General features: G+C 46.9%; 1 protein-coding gene across 7 annotated transcripts in view; it reads left to right on the forward strand.

Moving 5' to 3' along the window:
- SRGAP2 (SLIT-ROBO Rho GTPase activating protein 2) overlaps window positions 1-19,073 on the forward strand; it is a 106,809-nt gene that overhangs the window by 28,577 nt on the left and 59,159 nt on the right. For 6 of the 7 annotated variants that reach the window (XM_077789064.2, XM_077789065.2, XM_085561363.1 and 3 more), the window contains exons 2-3: window positions 3,743-3,935; window positions 11,926-12,088. In XM_077789064.2, coding sequence (XP_077645190.2) covers window positions 3,743-3,935; window positions 11,926-12,088 — 356 coding nt within the window. The remainder of the gene's footprint in view (window positions 1-3,742; window positions 3,936-11,925; window positions 12,089-19,073) is intronic. The other variant, XM_085561364.1, reaches the window with a different exon arrangement.

Consider the following 19,073-nt stretch of genomic DNA (forward strand, 5'->3'; position numbering starts at 1 on the left):
TGTGTGTGGAGTGTCCCACCTCGAGAGCCAAGAGCTTGAGCTGCCTTGTGATTTTCTGGTGGTCTTCTTGTCTTTGAGTGTCAGAATCTGAAGTATTGATGATTCCGAGATTGTAAAAAGTCTCTTTCAGCCCTGCTGCCAAAGCAGAAGCCATAATTGGTCTGTGCTGGTTTCCAGGTTGTTTATTCTGTTGATCTCTCACATGTTCTGCTGCCCTGCCCAGCTCTGTCCTGCAGGGCAGCGTGTGGGGCTCTGCCCTCAGTGGGATGTGACAAACATTAAATACCAGAAACTCCCTGGGCTGCATTTACAAGAACGTGCCAATATCTGTCACCTACGTTGGACAGTGTGTCCCCAGCCTGAACCAACAGAAAAATGCCAACACCACAGTGAGACATGGAGGGCATGAAGAAGGAGAAAAAGGACAAGGCACACCCAATTTCCTCCATCTTGTCCCCTTTGGACCCCTCATCTAGAATCCTAAAATTTTACTTTTGCACCCGTGCCACACTTAATTATGACTTATATCTAACCCTCACAGCTGGTAATTCATCCTGTAAGATTGCAAACTCTTTTCCATGGCCAGAGATCACAGACAGTGTTTCTGGGTGCTCTGTCCAGGGGGGTTCCTGACCCCTGCCAGGGTCCCAGACTTGCCAGGGCAGCCAGAGGGAAGCTCTGGATTCCCACATTTGAGAGCTGCTGGTTTTTTGGAAGTGGTCCTTTGTAGTTCTACTTTTGCTCCAGGAGGTGGTTTTCTGATTCAGAACATTATGGAGAATGCCCCGTTTTGCTGGGTTGTTGGCCTCATAAAAAAATCCATCAATTGAGGCGCCAAGGAGGGTGGGTGGTCATACTTTGATCTGCCTGAATCTGGTGTTTGCCATCCCTACCCCAATCCTCTTCTCTAACAAGGTGTCTGCTGCTCATCCATGCTAAGAAGGTTGCTGACTTCCAAAAAATTGCAGCTGGGCAATCTCTACATGCACAAATAAAAACATCACAGGCAAAATTTGCTGCATTTGAATCCTGACTCTGTTTCTTAATGTGCTAAGCAGAAAAAATGAGATCTGCTCAGGTGTTTTCTTTGTGGGATCCCTTTCAATGAGTCCTCAACTTACTAAAATTAGTGTCTTTTGTCCAGTAGCTGCTGGAAAGGTCACAGAGTTGTTTCTGTGTTGGGGGCATCTGTTTTGGTGAGGAAAGGGTGCAGGGGAAAACACAAAGGGAGGAAGAGCTTTCTAATGCTTCTTGTGTAGAAGGCTGTTTCTTTTTGGGTGTCAGACCTGCAGGTGAGTGTCAGGTTAAGGATCAGGAGAACTGAGTGATTGGAGCAAGGAAACACCACCTCCCTGGCAGTTCTGGTGCTGTTATCACTTCCTTTGCTTTAAAAAGTCTAAATGGCAAAGCCCAGGTGGGATGGGGGTGTCTGGTTTGCATTTCCCTGCTTAAACCTGTCACTCACGCAGAGCCTTGCAAATCCTTGAGAGGGTTTGTGGCTGGGGCTCGAGCTGAGTGTGTGCAGCACATGCTGAGCATCAGCAGCAAAGTTTTACAGAAGTGCTGGCAGGTCTGATGTGTGTGAGCATCCCAGCTTTCCCCGTGGCCCTTCCAGTCCTGAAACACCAGCTGGGATGGGGCAAACAACAAAGGCAGCTCAAAAGCAAAGGGATCTCCAGCGTTGGGGTAAATAAATGCAGCGTGCAGATTGCACCTGCTGTGGCTCGTGCTTCCCTGCACATCTAGGGTTGGGTTCCTTGTGGATTTGTCTCCTCAGCACCCTCAGACGGTGCTGAGCCCTTCCTGGGGTGACCCCACCTGAGCTGGAGCATCCCTGAGCCCGGGGAAGCAGCAGAGCTGGAGTGGTTTTGGTTAAAGAAGTGCACACACAGCTCAGGTTGATGGATTTGCCTGTAGCTGTGTTTCCTGATGAAGAAACACAAGTTTTCTGGTTCTTAAGATTCTCTTCTGTGGGTGGGAAAATAAAGCTGACCAGTTTTGCCCCCCCATTACAGTGTTGACTGCTCCCTTTCAACACCCTTGCTGGCTGTATTTCCTCCTTGCAGCAAAAGCCCCTGGGTACCACAGGCTGAGAAGTTTGGGATGACCAAATTCAGTGCTAATCAAGGTCATCTTCAAGCTTGAAAACTCCACATTTGTGCAGATTAATTTTTTTTTTTTAAATTTTTTTTTTTTTTTTTTTTTGGCAAGCCTGACTGGGAGCTGTGTTTTCATACATGTGGTTTGGGTTTTGGAGTCCCTAAAATAAAGATTTGGGGTTTTGTTCACGGCAAATCCCAGATTCCTTAAAACTGTTCCCGCAGATGTGAGCACGATCCGAGGCAACTGATCCTGGGAGTGCATGGCAGGAATGAAACCATGGAGGTCCAGATGGCTTTTTTTGTTTTTGTTTTTGTTTTTTTTTTCCCTGGGCAAAGGGACAAACTCACAGAGGAGCCAAGCTGCTCTCCTTGATTTTCCGTATTTCAGGAATCAGTGGCGAAGTCGTTGATTTCTAAAAAAAATTGGATTTGGGAAATACTCCCTCCCTGCCTTCCCTTGCAGTGGTGGAGTTGTGGGCGCCTGCAGTCACAGTGTGGAGGTGTGAGGAAAGCTGTGAAACCTGAAATTTCCTTGCTGGTTCAGGGTTCAGCCTGGAACAGCACATCTTGGAAAACCTTGGGAGGGAGCAGAGCTCGCAGTCAGGCCGTGGCAAATCTCTACAGTTTCACTGCTCAAAGACCTTTAGATGAAAGGGCATATTTTATTGATTTCATGTTGAGTTTATTGCCTGAGTAAAAGCCAAATAGCCTTTGCTGGCTGCATCACTGAATATTTCTGTGTTTTTAGGCTGCAGCTGACACACTTCTGCTGTGTTTTGCTTGCCCTGTTTGACTGAGTGAGTGATTTTACTATTCTGTCCCTCAAATTCAGGATTAGTGGGATAAGGAGAACACGTGGCTAATGGGAGAAGCTTTCATATTTGTAAAATGCTTGAAAACTGTAAAATATTATGTTAACATAGAGACATTCATAATAATTACCCTGTGATTATTTTGAATGTGCATTAATAATTAATTATAATATTAACACCTATATCTGTGTGCTTTATGGGGTCCTTAGATGGAAATATGTTACTTGCAGATATTTTAAAAGGAAAAGGAGCCTTCCTGGAGATGATTCCCTAATGGGAAGTGCTCTGGTGTTGGCTCTCCAGAGGGGTTTCTTCATCTCTTTCATGGCTTGGTTTATAATGAGCTGCACAGCTGGAGACTCGGGAACAAACCGAATAATCTGAATTCAGTGCCTTTGGGGAGTGCCCCAGAATGTGCAATGTCTTGTTTCTGCATCAGGAGTAGTTTGCAGAGGAATTTGATAGAAATTCCCTGAAGTGGTTTGCTGAGCTGACGTGGGGGATTACAGCATTCAGTCCTTTTTCCAGACTGAGATTCAGTACATTTTTAGGCAGTGACCACTGGTTCCCCATGCCAAAAATGCACTTGACACTTGTAACTGATGCACTTTTCAGCAACAAAGCTTTGCTGTACACCAGACTGCAGGGTTTGGGATGGATTTCCTGCAAGTGGTGTATCCAAAATGCACCCCCAGTCATTTTCTGCCTGGGGAGCCTGGCTGACACCAATAAAGGAACTTACTTTTTAACAATGTTTTGCTGCAGAATTGTGATGGTGTTTTCTGTGATGGGACTGTGTTTAATCTGCAGTGCTTTTATTTGTTGCAGAGATCCGTGCCCAATTGGTAGAGCAGCTGAAATGCCTTGACCAGCAGTGTGAGCTTCGGGTCCAGTTACTGCAGGACTTGCAGGATTTCTTCCGCAAGAAGGCAGAGATTGAGATGGATTACTCCAGGAATTTGGAGAAGTTGGCTGAGAGATTCCTGGCTAAAACTAGGAGCACCAAAGACCAGCAATTCAAGTAGAGTATTTGCCTTTTGTTTCTGCCTTTTTTATTTTTTTCTCCCTGCTGTAGATTTGATTGCAAGGGCAGGAATGGAAAAGAGAGTTGTTAGAGTGAATGTAGGCACCAGCACTGCTCTCAATTTCAGAGCCAAAATATTCCTCAAGTTTGTGTTGGACACAGAAGCCATTCCCTGTTTCTGGGTTCTTATTCATGTCAGTAATTCCTGGTAGTTTGTGTGTTGTTAATGGGGAATGTAAGAACTGGAATGTGCAGAAAAGGAGTAATTTTCTTGGGAAAGGTGAGCAAAGCTGTGTGCCAGGTTTGATGGACAAAGCCAGGATTTCCTTCAGCATCAATGGCTTTGGTTTTCTGGAGGGAAGCTGTTCCCAGTCTGTTCCCTGCTGTCAGTTCTCCGTTTTTGGGATCCCACACACGCTCTGTGTGGGAGTTGCGTTGCAGCTCTGCTACTATCACTTCAAACAGCAGGGAAATAAGGCCAGTAGCACTTGCAGAGAGAGCTGTGCTGCTGTGGGTGAGGGAATCCCTGGATACCGAGGTGGGGGGACTCAATTAAAATCTAAACACGTCCTTACTGACAGTCTCTTGCCTCTGCTGCTGAAAACATCATTTGCAGGTGGGTCTGGCTGTGCTGTTGGATGTTGGTTCTTCCCCACTTCTCTAAGATGGGGTGACTGATGCAGATGGAACCTGATTTCATGGGCTCACATCCTCCTGGTTCTTCTGAGGTGCTTTTCCCAGGAGAAGCACCTGCAGGAGAGGGTGTGGGGGTGAGGAAGGGGCTGCATGGTGAGCCCAGCTGGGCAGCGCTCAGCCTTGTTGGGTTGTGTTGTCAGGGCAGCAGCTGAGGAAAACACGGAGCAGCAGCAGCAGCAGCCTTGGGACCTGAATCATTTCTGCTTTGGACATTTTGGGCTGAGAGGATCCATCTGGGCCCGCTCCCGCCCAAAGTGCAGCGTCACTTTTCGCATTGTTTGGGTCGGGACGTTCTGGCTGTGTTTGTGCTGTGTTGTTGCTGTGTTTGGAGGGATGTGGGGACACAGCAGCTTCCCGTTTCCAGCAGCAGCTCTCTTTGTGTGGAAGCCATTAAGGAGGCACCATTTGAGTTTCCTGTCTGCACAGCTTTGATGTCGTTCACTTCAGTTGTCATTTAGAGCACATGTTGTGCTGTGTTCTCAGGAAAGCCTGGCTCCAGAGCAGAGCTCTTTGACACACAGGGGAAGAGTTATTCTGCATAGCCATGGACCTGTCAGAATCCAAAGGATTTTTTCTTTTCCTTTAGAGTGGAAGTGTTGTTATAACTATAAACTCTGCACATCCTGCAGGTGCCTTTAAGATGGCACTAAAGAGATGATGTCTCGAATTACAATTTTCCTCTGCAATATGATGGCTGTTTTCAGTTGATTTTGTTGTTATTGAGGTGATTTTCTTTATATTACATGATATGAAACGACCCATCAGAAACACTTTTGTATTCAGCTTGAGAAGGTTGCATAGAACTTCTGCTTGGGGATTTAGAATGAATTTATAATGTGAAGTTTTGACCAGAGTTGAACAGAATCCTGCAGGATTTGCAGGGAGAGGGCTGGTGCTGATTGGGCTCCTGATTTCTCTTGCTTTAGCAACAGATTGCTCCTGCCAGAATAATGCCTTGCTCTTGGAATATGGTATCCCTGCAAGGTCTGAGTCACAAAGACACAAATTAATTTGGTCAAGAGTTGGAAGAAGAGAAAAATAGCATGATGTCTAAGGCTGCTGGGTGTGTGGGCAGTGTTGGCCAGCAGTGGCACAGGTCAGGCTGGCCATGCAGCACTTGTGTGCTGGCTGTGCCAGTCAGGAGAGTGCCAGAATGCCACAGGGATCCATAGGGAAGCAATTCCACTGTAACCACCTGTCCCCAGTGCTGCTCTGCCTGAATCACAGCGAATATCCTGGCTGGCATCTCTTGTGGAGCTGCTGGGGCTGGAATCCCATTGGGAGCCCCCCATTTGATCAAAGCCAGCCATCAGCTCCCTGCTCCTCAGGATTACACGTCTGGGAGAGGAGCCTGCTCTGTAATTGCCTGGCTCTGACCCTATAAATACCCCATAATAGCCTGCTCTCCCCACAACCTGGTAATTATGTCGGAAGGTACCGTATCATTGCCTGCCTGCTCCCCATGGCACATCCCGTTTTTAGATCTCCTGACATGGAAATCTGTCAGGCAGCCACCCTGTAATTTGCATTTTCCTGCTCTGCAGCTATTGTGGGATTGCCCACTTGCTCCCAGTGTGTTCCTCCAAGGGAATGCTCCCCAGCATTCCTGGAACTGGAGTGTGTGGATTCCTCCACACTGGGAAGAGCACAGGCTTCAAGGAGAGAGCAGAGTGGGAGGTGCAGGCTGCTGTGGGGCTTCCCAGAGCCCAGTGAGGTTTATTGTTCTTTATTTATTTTATTTTTTCTCTTTATTCCCTGTCCCCCCGCTGTAGATTTGATTGCAAGGGCAGGAATGGAAAAGAGAGTTGTTAGAGTGAATGTAGGCACCAGCACTGCTCTCAATTCCAGAGCCAAAACATTCCCCAAGTTTGTGTTGGACACAGAAGCCATTCCCTGTTTCTGGGTTCTTATTCATGTCAGTAATTCCTGGTAGGTTGTGTGTTGTTAATGGGGAATGGGATGTAAGAACTGGAATGTGCAGAAAAGGAGTAATTTTCTTGGGAAAGGTGGGCAAAGCTGTGTGCCAGATTTGATGGACAAAGCCATCAGATGCCAGCCAGATAGCGAAGAGTTGATCAGGTGGCCACGTTTGCATTGAATCTCAGGATGGTTTGAGTTGGAAGGGACCTTAAAGCTCACCCAGGACATCTTCCACCATCCCAGGTTGCTCCAAACCAGCCTTGGACCCTTCCAGGGATGAGGCAGCCTCAGTTTCCCTGGGCATCCCGTGCCAATTCCTCACAGGAAAGAATTTATTCCCAATTTCCCTTCTAAACCTGCCCTCTGTCAGTCTGAAGCCATTCCTCTTGTCCTGTCCCTCCAGTCCCCTCTCTCCATCTTTCATCAGCTCCTTCAGCTGCTGGAAGGGCACAGTTAGGTCATCCCAAAGCTTATATTCTTCAGCCTCTGCAAACCCAGATCTCTGGGTTTCTCTGCAAACCTGAATCTCTCATCCTCTATAAACCCAGATCTCTCATCCTATACAAACCCAGATCTCTCATCGCCTACAAACCCAGATCTCTCAGCTCTGCAAATCCATTTCTCTCAGCCTTTCCTGCAGGAGAATTTTCCACGTGGGTTTTGAGCTGGAGGTGGCTGGATCTGGGCTGAAAGGGTGCCCTACACTGCTCAGTTTGAAGCTTCACTGGAACATCTTAAAATGATTTACAGGGGTAGGTGTGTGTTATCCTCATCTGATGTCTGACGAAGGGGAACAGATTGCTTTAGCCAGGGTGACACAGGAGTTGATGGCAGTTGGATAAAGCCCAGGTTTTACTTGCATTTAACTGTTTTGCCATGGCTGTTAGACCTCACTGTGCCTCTTCTCTGTTAAAAATGGGTTGTTTTTTTCAATTAGGCTATTAAAGGGAATAGTCTCATAGTCTTACACAGTATTTGGTGAATATATTACATAAATTCTTCAGCATCCGATGATACCCTTTCAAAACCCAAGTCTTGTAACTGTGGTTGCTACAGGAGCTTGTTTGTCCCAGGTTTGGTACCTGAGGTGTAAATCGGAGCATCCATCTCACAGGCTCTTGGGTCTGGGGGTGACTTCTAACCCCAAAAAAAAGGCTTTGTTCCCCTGCACTCAGACCCTGGGACCTCCAACCCCAGCCTTCAGTTCTCTTTATTTCATGTAATTTTTGTCCTGGAGACATTTGCCTATTCAGATCATCAGTCAACAATATGAAAACCATGGCAAATCTTGAGTGATTGCTTTTGAGGGAGAAAATGGAAAAAGAAAAAAACAACAACAACAACAAAAAAAAAAAGACAACGCTATTTTAAGGCCACGTTTTAAATCAAGATAATCTTTGGAAGCAGGATCCTGAGTAGCAATTGTCAGCTGGAGAGCTGAATGTCCAGGGTATCCCAGCATGAAATTCAGATGCCTTTCTGGCAGCCTTTGCCTTGAAGTAGAGGATGAAGAATAAGTCTGGCAACCTTCAGGCTGAGCACTTGTAAACAACAGATGTTCATAACTGGAATCTTTTGGAAGAGAAGGGCAGGGAGCAGCATGGATGTCCATGCTTGTAATTCTCAAAATTTGCAGTCAACACTAAGCTGTGTCAGGGAAAATCAAAAGTGGATTTGAATGAGCAGCTTGGAGAGAAGTTCAGCTTTAATTTCCCTGGAAGCAAAATGATTTCTGTAAAGCAGGGTTGATACAGGTTGCGAGGGAGGAATTGACAAAAGCATTTGGGTGCCGTGGGCTTCACTTACATTATTATTATTAATAATAATAATAAACATTGCCATAGGCTATTTTTGTGGCTCTTTTTGCTGAAACCGAGTCCTGCACACTTTATTCTGAGCCTGTCAAATAGCCCCATTTGTAAGCTTTTTGTAAGCATTAAACATTCATTGATTCAGTAACCTCCCTGACTGCAGAGAGCCAGGGATACACGACCAGCAGAAATGGATGTGAAAACCTCAGGGAGGATTTTTGTGCTGTTTTTCATCATCTCAGTGATGCCAGCCTCACACCACGTTGCTGTGATCGTGGCGTGCCTTGCCAGAGCACAGTGCAGAGGACAGAATTCAGAGAGGGTTGCAGGAGTGTTTGGAGGAACAATGAAATCTCTGCTCTCACACTTGGCCCTGCTCCACCTCTGGGGGTTTGCAGAGTTGGCTGTCCTGGGATGCACCAGCTTTGGAAAAGCCTGTAAGACACATCCAGGGAAAATCCGAGTATTTGGGGATGATCAGGAGGTGGAACAGGAGACTTCAGGTGTTGTGTTAAACACAGCAAGGATGGTCAGGGAGTTTTCTGCTGCCATGGACAGTGGGACGTCCCTTGGAGGAGGGCCCTTCATCAGGACAGGACAAGGAGTGATGGGTTTAAACTGAGAGGGAAATTGAGGTGAGATACTGGGAAGGAATTCCTCCCTGTGAGGGTGGGGAGGGCCTGGCACAGGGTGCCCAGAGCAGCTGTGGCTGCCCCTGAACCCCTGGAGGTATCCAAGGCCAGGTTGGACAGAGTCTATCTCTGCATTAATATTTTCATTATCATCCGATTCATTCCTTCACCTTGTGCTCCTTATAGAAACACAGGGTTCCTATTCCTGGTTTGTGGGTGTGGCTTTAGGTTCTTTTTTAAAATTTATTATTTATTTTGTTACTGGTTATTTTTTATTTGATCTGTTTTGTAAGATGACTTCTCTCCTATTTCCTTGCAATGCCCAACTCAATGTCGCTGGTGTCTGTCTCTCCCCTGCTTGCCTCGAAGCAGATCAATCTTGGATTGCCTGCAAGTCCCTTGTATGAATGAGTAATTTAATTAAGATACTTGAGACTCAATCTTCCCTTATGATCTTTTTGAGACCCAGCTGAAACCTTTGAAGTGGAAGTTGCGCAGGACCTGATCAAGATAACACTCGAGAAACCACAGGGCTTCATCGTTTGTGGTTCCCTGAAAATCTGTGCACAGCTTCCTTTTCCTGCTCCCAGCCAGCCCCCATGGCTGTGATCTGCTGTAATTTAGGCTAACCTAAATAAACTCTCCACACTCACTATCACCACACCATCTTTACAGGAGAAGCAGTGATTGAAATAAACCTGGATCTTGGCATCCTCTTCCTCCTCCTTCTTATGGGGGAGGTTTGAATCAAAAAGTCGTCCTCAGTGTGAAGGCACCAGCACTGTGGGAAAGTTCATATTCACATCCTGAAGGTTTTGGGTTGATCCCATCAGTTTTACCTCTCCATGGTGAAGGGGGGGACCCTGTCACTCTGCAGAAAGTGTGGGGATGGAGCTGGGGGTGGTTACACCCACCAGGCCCTAGTGATATTTCCCTTCCTTTTTCCATCCCTCCTCTGAGGTGACATGGAACTCGGGGCAGAGTGCCTTTGCCAGCTCCTTTGAGGGTTAAATGGTTGATGGGAGTCCCAGTTTGCTCCCTGCCATCTGCTGTGGTGAGGATGAAGAGGTTCTGTTGGGAGCAGCTGTAGAATTCCTGCTCCCTGTTGGGAAAACTGCACCCGTGTCCCACCCCAGGGGAAGCTGCAGCTCCAGAGGTGCTTTAAAAGTTAATGTGTGTGGAGTTTTAAAGGATACTTGGGAGGTTTGAAGCAACTCTTTCCTTTTTGTACAAAACCAAGAGCCCATTCCAACAAGGCACTGAAGGAGTTATTAAAACCAAGAGACAGCAAGAAATTAAAGGAATTTAAAATGACAGTGTGGCTTGAGCATCCTCCTGAAGGTGACAATCCCAGCCGTGCACTGGGAGCTGTGGGGTTTGGGGTGATTTTCCCTGCAGGGTGGCCTTTCATGTGTAACCACACCGAGCGTGTCAACACCCATCTGGCGCCAGCAAACTCCAGGGATTTCCCTCCCCAGCCTTTCCACAGGCTCCTGCTATCCCTGCTATTTGCTGCCTTGGAATAGGCAGGGCTGCTGTGGCTGGGACAGCTGGGCTTGAACTCCTTTTTAACCCCTGCAGCTCTCCTGCTTCCCTTTCCTGGGGAATCAGGGCTCCCTGCTCCTTCCCCAGAGCTCCTGGTGCTCCTCCAGGCTGCTCCTGGTGCTGATGGAGCAGGAATGGGGCTCTGAGGGGCTTTGAGGCAGCATTTTGGTCAGCTGGTGGGGATTTTTTGTTCCTGTGTTTCGTTCCCAAACTCTTCTTGGTGGCTGGGTAATTTTCACTTGTAGCTCTGCCAGCTTTAGAGGGCAGAGATGGATGGAGTCAGTGGGTGAAGCAGTCTGGATCACAAGCTGCAGTCAGTCCTGAGCTTTCCAATTTTTTTTTTTTTTTTTAAGAAAAGGAAAAAAGAAAATCAAGATCAGCTGTTCTGAAGCTATTTATCTAAAATTATCCATATTGCAGCACAAATCCAGCTGCTGGTGTCACGAGAAGTGTAATGAAACTCGGCCCTGGGTCACTTTTCCCATTTTCCCAATGTTTCTTGCAGCAGAGATTGCTGTCCTTTCAAGTGCAGAATATTCCCTTTTCAATGGAAATTAAACTATAGTTCTTCTAGGAGGAAAGAAATCTGATAGAGTATTTTACAATAATCAGGGCTTTGCACCACAGGTTTTACTCTTTTCTAGATAAATATTATTATGCTGTGGGTGAATAGTAAATAAGAAGCAAATGCTGTTGTTAAGGCTCCACCTGGATCTGCTGCTGGAGCACCCCCAGCTTCCATCTGGGGTGAAATGCTGCTCTGAGAGACAACTTATTAATTCCAATAAATGAAATGCTGACCCAAATAAACTGAGGTTCCTCTCCTCTCCCCTGCTGCCCTTTGCACTGCTCATTTGCTGGGTGCTCCAGCTGAAAGAAGGTGGGGAAAGTTCAAAGATGAGAAAATCAAGCAGCTTTTATGAGTGCTGCTGTCTGTGGCTGGGGACAGATAGAGAAGCCTTCACATAATGGGCTTTGCACAGGAGAAACTGCATTTTCTTTCCTATGCAGATGCTGTTTGGCTCATTGGGTGCTTGAAATCTTTTTTATTGTGGTTAAGACCCAAATGCTTGAGACAGGGCTGTGAAACCTTTCTGTCAGACACTGGAGCCATCGCCCTCCCTCCTCCCTCAGGCTCTGATTTATGCACAAAATCCTGAATTCAAAAGGAAGAACTAAAACCTGCACTTGGCACACTGCAGCTTGCATTTACAGGATCTGTTTGTTGGGGGACAAAAGCTCATGGGGCAATGTGTGGAAATAGAACTGAATTTTGTGTATTCTCCTCTGCTCCTCAGCATCCCACCCACCCCACAGCTTCGTTTACAGACCCACAGCTGTGGTAGGATCCTGTCCAGCTGTTCCTGTTTTGTGTCCTTGCAGGAAGGATCAGAACGTGCTGTCACCAGTGAACTGCTGGAACCTGCTGCTCAACCAGGTGAAGAGGGAGAGCAGGGACCACACCACCCTCAGTGACATTTATCTCAACAACATCATCCCACGCTTTGTCCAGGTCAGCGAGGACTCAGGACGCCTCTTCAAGAAGGTAACTGAGTGCTCCAGCACAGAACTTCACTTTGGTTCTTCTAAAATACCACTCCACCTGTCACTCGTGGTGGATCCACTTATTGGGGTTTTTTTCCTCTTTGTGCTTGACTTGCCTTTGGTTTTTTCAGGCATTTTCCCCAATGTGGCTGGTTGAGATTTGTTGGTCTAAATTAAGGCTGTGTTTTTTCTCCTCTTAGCCCGCTCCACAGTTTTGAATAGGTGTTGAAAATTTCATTAAACAAGCAGAAACCTTCCAGTTCTTCAAGTCCAAACATTAGTCAAGAACAACTCTTTAAAGACAGAATTTTATCTGCTATGGAGAAATTGCTGTTAAAAGGAAAATTAGGGAGAATTCCTACTATGCTAGATAATAAAAAGTTGTATTGTCCTTATCTGGGAAAAGGAGAAAATGCAGCTGAGGTCTCTTGCTTGCCTTGTCCCCTTGATTTCCACCTGGGAAGGAAGGTGGGATAATGTGGGAGGGTTTTCCTATTAGGAATCTGTTCTTGCAGTTAAAGAAACATGATCTGGAGGCTTTGAAAGTGCTGTTCAGGGGTGATGCCTGGTCCCTGCAGAGATTTGCCAATGGCTGTAACATCTGCTGCCTCATGTGCTGCAAGTCTTCACTTTAAAAAGCCATTTATTCCTCTTCCCCCCTCTCCCACCCCCTGCAACCTGCCCTGAGCTTGGGGAGTTATTTCTGCTCTTGCAAGGCCTGGAGAAAGGTGGGATTGTTCACATATTTCTCATTTTCTGTCTGTTGCTTTAAGTGTTAAAAAATCCCTGTAAAAACCAGCTTGTTTAGGCTGTTGGAAGATGAGCAATGCTCGGTGTTGTGAAGTTTCATGTCAAGATGCACTTGAAGGAGCAGCATGTGTGTGTTACCTGGAGAGCAGGTTCCCTGCTCCAGCAGGGTTTTGTGGCTGTGATTTCTCTGGGAGTGGTGCCTTGGGAAGGCTGAGCTGGAGCAGAGCTAAAGAGTAAAGCAGGGATTTATTAAGAGGCCTCAATGGATCCACCTTGGGCAGCACAACCCAAAATGGTCACAAAATGCACAACAGGTCATGGGATATCTCAGTTTTCTAAGTTCTGCTCCATTTGCACATTGGAGTTCATTGTCCAATTCCAGCTTTAGCCCAGGCAGTCCCATCCTGCTTCTTTTTCTCTCTCCAGCCCACAGTGTTTGTGCTCTTGGGCCTGAGATTTGGATCATTTGTCCTTGGTCCCCAGCTGGAGAAGGAATTATTTTGTCTCCCTGCTCTGTTTTAAGAGCAGGAGATTCCCTAATGTGAATCTCAGACCCACAACACTAAAGCAGCACAGAATCTGAAAAATAGAAAAACTAAAACCTGAGGCACCAGCAGAACAAAACCTGTGCTGTTCCCTCTCTCCTGCCTGTCTCTTGAGTTTTTAATGGAGGATGAAAAATACATTCCACTTTTACATTCTGTTTCTCTTCAACTTCTTTTTTCTAAGTCACTGTCTGAGCAGAGGAGGAATCTTCTCCTTTTCAAGTAACGTCACACTGAGGCCTTTTTGACCTTTTAAAACTTTCTGGTAATTACATTATGGTTGATTAGATACTTACATGGGATTATTGAATGGCAGTTACTCTTCAATTCCTCTAATCCCTCCAAAGGAGGAGTAATCTCCCTGTTGAATTTCAACAAGGCCTGTGCTGCAGCAAGGTGGCCTGGAAAATGCCTTGGCAAAGCATTACTTGGAAATGGATATTATCCCAGTTTGGCTGGAAATGGCAACTTTCTCTTCAGCCCCTTACAAAGCAGGGCAGACCCATGTTTATAGTTCATTTTGGGCAGCAGGACTAGAATAAAAACAAATAAATAACCAATTAACAGCAAAATACCATCTCTGGTTTGTTTCTCACAGGCCAAGGGCAAACTCCACATTAATTTGTGCAAACAAAAGGCACTTGTTGCTAAATCCCAACTACTTCTTTGGCTGTTTGCCAGGAATACCAGCTTGGCTGAAGATCAAATCAGGTGTTTGATTACAACTCCACTTGTGCTGGGTGGTTGAAACCAAAAATTGCATCCTCTGTTATCTGGTAGCAGCTGATAAATAGAGAAATTTGGCTGACGTGGACCTACTTGTGCTTTTTCACTTGAGTCTCTTCCCTTCCCGAGCTGCAAGAAGGTACAAAAGGTACTGCAGGCTAGAAAACAGATGAGGGCTGTGATTAAAATATTGCAAAGCAGCTTTTCAGTCTGTGGATTTAAAGAAATGTTACCCATTTATAACCCCCCCCTCAGTGACACATTTATAAAATATCCCCAAAGCAGCACAGAGGATGGCAGAGTATCTCTGAACTTCAGGGAAATGGGGCCTTTTCCACCTTTTTCACCTTTTCCTAGGTTAAAAACAGGGACAGGCTGCTGGCAAAGCCAGGCTGCTATGCTGTAGGTGTTGATGGGGAAACTACCATTAATTAACAAATTAATAAATATTAATAAATTCTTCCATTCATTAAATTTGGGAGCTATTTAGGTTGCAAATAACGCCATGAAATGTGGAGAGGATGGTGACACATTTTCCCTCATCTGCTGAGGGAAAAGCAGATCCTGAGGCAGAAAATCTTTTCCTTGGACTGTTTTTCTCAAATCAGTGCTTTGTGTCCTGCTGGGATGGAGCAGGTGAGGTGGGGAGGACAGGCAGGGAAAAAAGGAGGTGCTTGAGGTCCCTTTTGTCACCGAGCTCTTGAGCTGCTGCATCTCTGAGTGTGTGGAGAGCTTCTCAAAGGACACGGTGCAGCTGTGATCAGGGCTGCAGGCAGCAGGGCTGGCTGCCTGAGATAAGGCCTGGGAAGGGAAGGAAAAGGAAAAGGAAAATGAAGAGGAAAAGGAAAAGAATGGTGCCTGTGGCCAGGTGGGGTTGGGCTCTTTCTCCAGAAACTGGCAGAACCAAAGCACACAGCCTCAGCTGCACCAAGGGAAATTTAGCTTGGATGTTAGGGAAAAGTTTTCTACAGAAAGAGTGATAAAGTGTGGGAAATTAATTTGTAGAGAATCGGGCATTTACAGCACAGTGTGGCTCGAGCTGATAGGCCAAGAAGCACTTACAATGTATTGAATTAGGAAATAGTTGGCTTCTGATTGCGATGGCATGAATTATAACATCTGTATTGTCTCACCCTTCACATGAGACTGAGAATGGAATAAAAGTTTTTAAAACACCTCTCAGCTGCCCCATCTCTGGGTCAGGAAAGGGCTTAATTCGACCATAAAGTTCTGGAATGTTCTGCCCAGGGAGATGGTGCAGTCCCCATCCCTGGGTGTGTTTAACAAAGCCTGGATGTGGCTCTGGGTGCCAGGGTGGAGTTGAGGGGCTGGGCTGGGCTGGACTCGATGATCTCCCAGGTCTCTGCCAGGCTGGAGGTTCTGTGGAAGGGCTGTTTGAGCCCTCGCTGCCAGCACAGCTGAGGAGCTGCCCCACTCCCGCATCCTCAGGTGAGCAGGGAGCTCCTGGGCCGTGTCCCAAGGATGCTCTTCCAGGCACAGCATCTCCCAGATCTGCAGGAGAAGGGTTTAACCTGGTCAGATAAGGAGGACACACTGTTTGTGGGGATACACACACCTCCTGCTCATTAGCAGAGCCAATTAATTAATATTTTGTTGCACAAGCCCTTCCTCATGTTAAGGGAGGTAGATATCAACTTGATTACTGGGACAGCCAGGAGTAGATCACAGTAAAGCTGATGAGAATATCTTTTATTTATTGCCTTGTTTACAAAATGGTGGTTCTGTGATTGAAACGTGTCCTTGTGGCAGCAAGGAGGGGAAGGCAGAGAGAGCTGGAGCAGCAGAGAGCCTGAGGTGAGGCCAGCAGCTCCTGCTGCACCCAGAGCATCACCTGCAGTGGTGGCAGCGTGGGTTTTGTCTCCTCAGGCTGGGGTGGAGAATGCTCAGGGTGAGGTTCTCACGTGGTCACTCTTGGACCCTCGGACTCTGCAAAGTGTGCTGGTGGAGCAGGGAGGGGTTTGTGTCAGTGTGAAATCAGTGAATTCAGCAGTGAACTCCAGCAGGGGCTGCCTGCGCTGCACACGGGCTTTGGGAGGGTTTGTGGTGGCACTTCTTGGGCTCCCAGCACCCTGGGAATCCTGGCTGGATGATGGATCCCAGCACCCTGGGAATCCTGGCTGTGCTGGGAATCCTGAGTGGATGATGGATCCCAGCACCCTGGGAATCCTGGCTGTGCTGGGAATCCTGGGTGGATGATGGATCCCAGCACCCTGGGAATCCTGGCTGTGCTGGGAATCCTGGCTGTGCTGGGAATCCTGAGTGGATGATGGATCCCAGCACCCTGGGAATCCTGGCTGTGCTGGGAATCCTGGGTGGATGATGGATCCCAGCACCCTGGGAATCCTGGCTGTGCTGGGAATCCTGGCTGTGCTGGGAATCCTGAGTGGATGATGGATCCCAGCACCCTGGGAATCCTGGCTGGATGATGGATCCCAGCACCCTGGGAATCCTGGCTGTGCTGGGAATCCTGAGTGGATGATGGATCCCAGCACCCTGGGAATCCTGGCTGTGCTTCACAGCGTGCGTGTGCTGGGACGAGGAGATACAGGGCCCATTACAGACCCCACCCCACCCCAGGGCTGTGGGACAGAGGGAGGGGAGGGATGGATGATGGATGGATGGATGATGGATGGATTGATGGAGGGATGGATGGTGGATGGATGGATGGATGGATGGATGGATGGATGGATGGATGGATGGATGGATGGATTGATGGAGGGATGGATGATGGATGATTGATTGATGGATGGGTGGATGGATGATGATGGATGGAGGGATGGATGATGGATGGATGATGGAGGGATGGATGATGGATGGATGAATGATGGGTGATGGATTAGAGGAAGAAAGGAGAGATGGACGGATAAGAGGGTGGATGGAAGGAGGGATTGGATGGGGGATGGAAGAGGGGATGAAAGGAGAGATGGATGATGGAGGGAGGGATTGGATGGGGAATGGAAGAGGGGATGAAAGGAGAGATGGATGGATAAGAGGATGGATGGATGGAGGGAGGGATTGGATGGTGGATGGATGCATAGGTGCATGCCTGGATGGATGGGAGCCTGCCAGCCACTTCCCAGCTATCAGTGCTGATAAGAGCAGCTGTGCTTTTTGCCAGAGCCAGCCCTGGCGTGCTGCTGGATGAACACTGTGTGTCAGCCCCTTTTCCCCTGCCTTTGGGCTTTGTTTGCTTCCCTGGGTCCCTTTTCCTGCAGAGCCTTGCCATGTCTGAGCTGTGTGCCCCAAATGTGGCTTTGGCTTGGAAGCTCTCAGCTGAGCTACAGGAATTCTTGGAGCACTGTGTTTTCCATGCCCTTGTTTTGGTTTCTCCTCAGGAAACACTTTGAGGTGTTGCTGCTCAGGGTCTGGCTGCTCTGACAGTCCTGAAAATGAATCCTGGTGCTGTCAGTGGGAATCTGGGATTTGTCTGCCCTCAGGGATTGTGTCAGTGCAATTCTGTGGAAGATAAATGGTGAAATAACCACATTTCCAGCAAATAAAACTGTAGGGGTGTGGGGGGGTGAATTGTCCTAGTGACAAATAGTTCCACCTTGGGGAGGAGGTGATGTTTTTGTTTTTGGGCAGAGTTAATGATTTAGGGCTGGCTGTGGTACAGGGTTGGAGTTCCCAGCCCTGGTGCCACCAGCGTTGCTATTCGGGTCACCTCTCCCTCTCCTGGAAAATCATCCTGCTTTGATGTCTGCTCCTTTTCATTCCTTCATCTCCCTTTGATTTCTCCTGCTCGTCCTCCTTCAGCACAGCCCATTTATTTATTTATTTCTATATCTTCTCTATGTATGTTTTTATATTTATATATCTGTATTTTTTCCAGACCAAATACTCTTTTATTTGAGCTGACTCCTGCTTAGATTTCCTTTTTCCCCTCTATTGCCCTGTCACCTTCTCTGTTTTTATATTTATATATGTTTTTTTTTCCACACAAAATATTCTTCTATTTGAGCTGATTCCTGCTTTGATTTTCCTTTTTCCCTCTATCCCCCTGTCACCCTCTCTATTTAATGTGACCCTTCATTTCTCTGCATGGAACAGCCTTCCTGTTTCTTGCATGGTTATCAGGTTTTCTTGCCTCTAGACATATCTTTTGAGTGGGATCCCTTGGGATTATTTGTACATGTATAGACCTTTGAGCAGCAGTCTCTTTAATTTGGTCTCTTTAATCACTCTTTCTGTGTTGTCTCTTTGAAATTTTCCTAGAAGCAGCCTGATAATCTTGTTCAAATTGAAGGGAAAAAAAAAAAAAAGAAAATTACCTTTTTTAAAAGAACGGACTGTGTAAGTCTCACTTTGAGCAGTGTCTGAACAAACTGATTATTTGACAGATTTTTACATATGGATATTGTGAAGTGATTTCTAAATGTTAATGGGCAGAAAAGCAGATTTATTCTATGGGCAGAGGGGCCTCAGGACAGGTTGTGCCCCCGAGCTGAACCAGGTACCAGCTCAGCATCTGCCTGCCCTGCTGGGCTCCAAACACATTTTCTGCTCTGATTTTAGCTGGGAGATGGGCTGCTGGAGCATCCACTTAATTGAGGATATTTATGGGGAGAAAACCCTGTTTGGAATCAAGAAAACCAACCTGAGGATTTGAAATTCTCCTCCTGTTTAGCACCTTTGATGGTGGGGAAAACCCCCAGTTTATCTCCTGGTGCACTGCAGGGTGTTTGATGTGAAATGGAAAATCCACAATGAGTTGGTTAAAAGCCTTGCAGTAATCAAGGAAAAGGAATTATTAATTCTCTGAAGGGGTCTGTCATGACCTACTTTACAGCTGCACTGTGGCTCCTGCTGCTCTGGTACCAGAAAATGACAAATCTTAAAGCACCCCGCACATGGAAAAGCCACCACACGACACAAGAATAATGGTTAAAAAGCTGGGCATTTGTAAAAATACATTCCCATCAGGGTGTAAATTTGTAAATGTGC

Source organism: Lonchura striata, chromosome 26 (assembly GCF_050655825.1).
Source record: "Lonchura striata isolate lonStrDom1 chromosome 26, ASM5065582v1, whole genome shotgun sequence".
Classification (NCBI taxonomy): Eukaryota; Metazoa; Chordata; class Aves; order Passeriformes; family Estrildidae; genus Lonchura; species Lonchura striata.